The 4,822-nt window shown below is 47.4% G+C and overlaps 1 protein-coding gene across 3 annotated transcripts; it reads left to right on the plus strand.

The window, feature by feature from the left end:
- Window positions 1-1,446: 1,446 nt before the first annotated feature.
- On the plus strand, window positions 1,447-3,640 carry LOC123069765 (uncharacterized; the record flags this gene model as incomplete). 3 transcript variants are annotated; one of them, XM_044492704.1, is given in 4 exon segments in its annotated part: window positions 1,447-1,714; window positions 1,872-1,964; window positions 3,385-3,505; window positions 3,594-3,640. In XM_044492704.1, coding segments are annotated over 2 exon segments (278 nt in total), but the record flags the coding sequence as incomplete, so codon positions are not given.
- Window positions 3,641-4,822: the final 1,182 nt, after the last annotated feature.

The raw sequence follows: 4,822 nt of genomic DNA on the forward strand, positions 1-4,822 counted from the left end.
GTCCGCAGCCTGCAGTCGCCCTGGGCGGCCGGGGAGTCGGCAGCCAGCAGTCGGCCTGGTGGTGCAGTCGGCAGCCCGGAGTCGGCCTGGTGGTGCAGTCCGCAGCCTGCAGTCGGCCTGGGCGGCCGGGGAGTCGGACTGAGGGGCTTTGCTAGCCCCGATGTCTTGAAATATCGTCTTGCCGTCTTCGAGGTATCCGTGTTCAATTACCCCGACAACAGAGGCTAGCCAACTCGCTCCCAGGGCGCTCACTCGATTTCTTCCTTCGATAGCCGTTCGATCCTGGTCAACACAGTCTTTTTCTCGTTCCTGTCCGTTTGATGTTCGCTGGGCATTGACCTCTGCATTTTGACCGGCGGTAGATCATGGGTGGGGGATGACTGGTGGGGCTCGTGCTCGGGTTGATTGGCTAGGTGCCGGTTTCTTCGGTGCGCGGGGCAGCCTCTCCTGTCGTGCCGCGTGCGCGCGAAGGCCACGTCGTGGGCGCTGCGCGGGTTACGCGCTGCTCGGACGATGCATATATACCTGGTTTTTGCGCCTGCACCTGCGCTGGGCCGATGACGGGTGGACCCGTGCTGCTGCTGGCCCCGCTCGTCGGTTGAACTGGTTGCACGTCCCACGGTGTTTCTCTCGGGTCAAACGTGCCTGGCGGCCGCTGCTCGCACACATGTTGCTTGCCTCGTCCGCTGCGCCCGCGTCGTGCGTTATGGGAGCAGCTGCGCAGGGCTCGGCCGGTGCATGTGTACCTGGCTTATGCACCAGCGTCTCTCCTATCGCGATGACAGGTGGGCCGGTCCTGCTGCTGGTCCTGCTCGTCAGCTGCACGGACTGCGTCAGGGTGTTTGGTTGTGCGGACTGCACCGGGTTGGCTGGGGCATGTTCGCGTGGACCCCTGGCTGACCGATGCATCGTGTGCGCGTCCTGCGTGCCTCACCTCCGTCTGCGGTTGGAGAGACGAGATGGACTGGCAAAATATCTCGCGAGCCCACCTCCCGCGTAGCCGCCTCCATGCTCGTGCATCCTCCCGCGTCAATGGCGCCCAAACCTCCTCATCTCGGATCCCGTGGGACCGAGGTGCGAGCATGGAGGCGAGCATCCCTGGTGGCCGCCGCGACCTACAGGCAAAGGGTGACGGCGGCGGCGGCGCTCGATTAGATCTGCGGGAGAGGGGGAGGGGATGAGAGGGAGAGATAAGGAAGAAGATGAGAGGGAGAGAGAGAGAGAGAGAGGAAAGGGGATAGGAAGGTCTTCTACGTCACCGCTCTCTGGATGCACGCCATCCACCCGCGCACGCTCGCCACCAACCTCGCCGGCTTCGCCAGGTTCGGCTGCCTCAAGGACCTCCCCGAGATCCTCTATCGTTTCCTCCATGACCCCCGCGATGAGCGCAAGGACCAGGACGACGTCGCCGCGGCGGCCCCGGGGGCAAGAGCGGCAAGCGGCGCTGCGTCGACGGCCTTGCCGCCGCCGCGGCTGAGGCCACCAAGGCCCGGCGCGAGAAGGAGGCGGAGCACGCGCAGGCCATGCTCGCGCTCTACGACTCTGACAAGGCCTTCCGCAACCTCTACGACGGCGTCGCCGACCTCTTCGTCTGGCTGCTCAAGTCGGACCTGGAGCACCTGCGCACGGGCGACATGGCTAAGATCGTGTTCGCCGCCAAGTGCGCTCGTCGTACGCATCGGTCTCCTTTGCTCCATGGGTGCCGCTGGCTGAGGTTTGCCGTGCTCTTATTCTCCTCTTCTTCCGCTCTGTTCTTTATTCTTTGTTTGGTCATCTACTATACTGATGCAGAACATTTGTTTTCTGTGCAAGAAGTGTGCCTTATCTAATCTGACAATCATCTTATTTGTTGTTCTAAATAATTGATGCAGGATGGAGTAGCAGGCATAGAAGAAATCTACAGCCAATTTCTCTTGGCTGCGCCATCTTCCGCTGACAGTAACTCTACACAACAGCCTGCTAAGGTTGATTCTTGCAAAAAATACATAAGTCTTGCATCATTCATAAAAAAGTATATGGTCAGTTTCCTTTATAAATGTTGTGCTTAAAAATACCTTAGTTAAGTCCATCGACCGTGAGATCTTGCTCGCCGGCCTCATCTTTTTCTTCAGGTCGGTAGTACGTTGTTTCTGCGGCAAGATGAGCTTACCCATTAAATTTGTTCAATCCAGGGTTAAGATTCATCTCCCTTCAACTATAATTTTAACATTTAGCCTTTTTCCGCTCATTACAATTAACGGCATCTAAACACACCATACTCGCATCTGCTGGACTCTACTGTACTCGCATCTGCTGTCCTCTCTCCGTTTTCTTTAGCTCTCTTTCTATTGACTGTTTATTCATGCCTGTGTGCCAGCTTTGTACTTCTTGGATTAATTCCTCTAATGCAATAAAGTCTCTAGACATTTTATTCTTCATATGTCTGCCATGTGGGCTTGCTGTGTCTTCTTTCTATGTTTTACAAAGTAGAAATGGCCCTTTCTAATTTGATTCTTCACAATCCATTGATCACCCCTCTTGTTTCCTGCTCCTTGGGGGGCCTAGAGAAAAAATGCCTCTTGCTTACTCAACAAGATTCTTGGTACTGCTTATAGTGCCTCTTTGAATTTCTTCTTCAATGTTCCCACGCGGGCCAAAATAATTGATGTCTTGCTTATTTATTGGTGCTCCTTCTGTTGGGCCTTTGGGCCGCCCCTCTCTTTTATTACAGATTTATTTTACATGGGGTTTACAGGGCTTTGTGTTTTTTGGGCTTATAATTCTTCATGGGCTTTTTGAAAGATGTGTCTTGGGTTTTGCTTCTTGGGCTTGCTCTTTGTGTTCTCTGGATTTTTTGTTTCCCAGCTAGGTTGCCTCTCCTTTTGTTTACTTCTTTATCTTGTCATTCCTTTTCGAAAACTTGTTTCTTAGTCTTTCTTCTGAGGTTTCCTTTTGGGCTGCCTTCTCATATCAGGAAAAAAAATGCTTTCCATGGGATTTGTAGGGTCTTGTGTTTTCTGGCCCGGTGATTCTTCCTGGGCTTTTGAAAGGATGTTTCTTGGATTTTGCTTCTTGGGCTTTCTCTCTGTCTTCTCTGTATTTTTGTGCTCCTCCTAAATATAATGTTTTCTCTTCATGCCTTTTCCAAAAAAATGATTAGTGGGTCCTTCTTAGGTAAAGCTTCTTTTCTACTACTCATATAAGCACGTGTGAATGCACATGTTTTAGATCTCATATGAAAGCAACTCGATTGTACACCAAAAAATAACTGCTGTGTTAATATAGTTTTCTCTCATGCCTTGCTTGATTGCGCAATTGTACAGCCAAATGCTTATCTCACATGAGGAAGAAAACTTACAGCTGCTGTGTTGATATAGCTTTCTCTCATGCCTTGCTCAATTGCAGAATTGTACAATCAAATGCTTATCTCACATGAGAAAAAAAACTTAGTGTCACATGTTTTACGGAGATACAAATATATAGATGGCCATAAAGAAATTCTATTCGAAGCTGTCTAACTGATTGAGTGAGCTGAAACCTGCCCGAGCCAATTTATTTACCTTTGGATATTAATATCTCATCTTGCTCCGTTACCAAACTACTTGGTTTTCTAGGTGCACCAGGAGAAGTCTGATGATAAGGCTGAAGCTCTTTCATCTTCTATTGAAGGAAAGAATGATAAGGATGACCAGGGGTAGATGACCAAAAAAAGGTGTCAATTCTTATACTGTCTGTCTACCTATGCGTTCTTTAAGCCTTGATAGACATAGCGATTGTTCATTTCTGACCACAATAATTTCTAAAAGGGAGCTGTGCTACTGGAAAGGGGGCTGGGACAGCAAAGAAATCAAGGCAGTTACTACTCTACGTCATCTATGCAGAGATTAATTACCTATAGGTACAGCCAAGATCTGTTCCCATGTGTTGTTGCTAAATTCCTCTGCTAAGCATACTTTTAACTTTGTGTTATATAATGTGTTTCACTGTAGGTCACCTATCCTATAATATTAGCTTCTACCCGACAACATCTATGCTTAATTTGTGTTTAGTTAATGCCCACAGATTGTGATGTTCATATATGGGGATTTTTTTGGGTCAATTTTGTTGCTTCAATATGTAGGTGCTACTGTCCATGTGTGGTATATAATAGGTCAGACTGCTTTGCTAGCTTAATTTTTTAACTCGATATTTTCATTTAGGGGTGTCCTCTTCAGCTGCATCTTTTGTGCAGCTCCAAAATTCTATGTTTCAAAACACTTATTTCCATATTCTGTTTATTATTTTTAATTCATGAAAACTCTTTTCGGTGTGCTTGATCACTCCACTTCCATGTTTATCCTTGCAGAAAAGAATGCCTTTATCCTGATAGGCATGGAAACACCGCTTCGCATTGAGTGCATCATCGCTAATCAGCTACTATCTATGGTCAGCGGACATGCTTGCTTATTCGTGTAACATATCATTACTCTATCTGCTTAGCCTTTCCAACTTTTAAGATTTGATCAATTCTTTAGAAGCTCGTACACATCTAGAAGTATTTGGTTTTGTTGGTCAAATCCATTGTCTGACTGTCCTTATTTATTTTATTGTTCGAACAAGATATCAGATCACCTACATTCATTATTCTTGATTACAGTCTCATACTAAAGTAGTCTAAAATGGTCTGAATAGTTGTAGTAATTCATAAATATTTTCAGTCTAGTTCTTATTTGGTTTCTAGGCATAGAATTTACTTCAAAATTTTGATCTTTATTTGGTTAGTAAGGCTCTAGAATAAAACAGACCAATGATATATATACAAACAAACACAATAGGGGTTAACTGGTACCTAGCTTTTGAAACC

The sequence above is a fragment of the Triticum aestivum genome, chromosome 3B, assembly GCF_018294505.1.
Source record: "Triticum aestivum cultivar Chinese Spring chromosome 3B, IWGSC CS RefSeq v2.1, whole genome shotgun sequence".
Taxonomy (NCBI): domain Eukaryota; kingdom Viridiplantae; phylum Streptophyta; class Magnoliopsida; order Poales; family Poaceae; genus Triticum; species Triticum aestivum.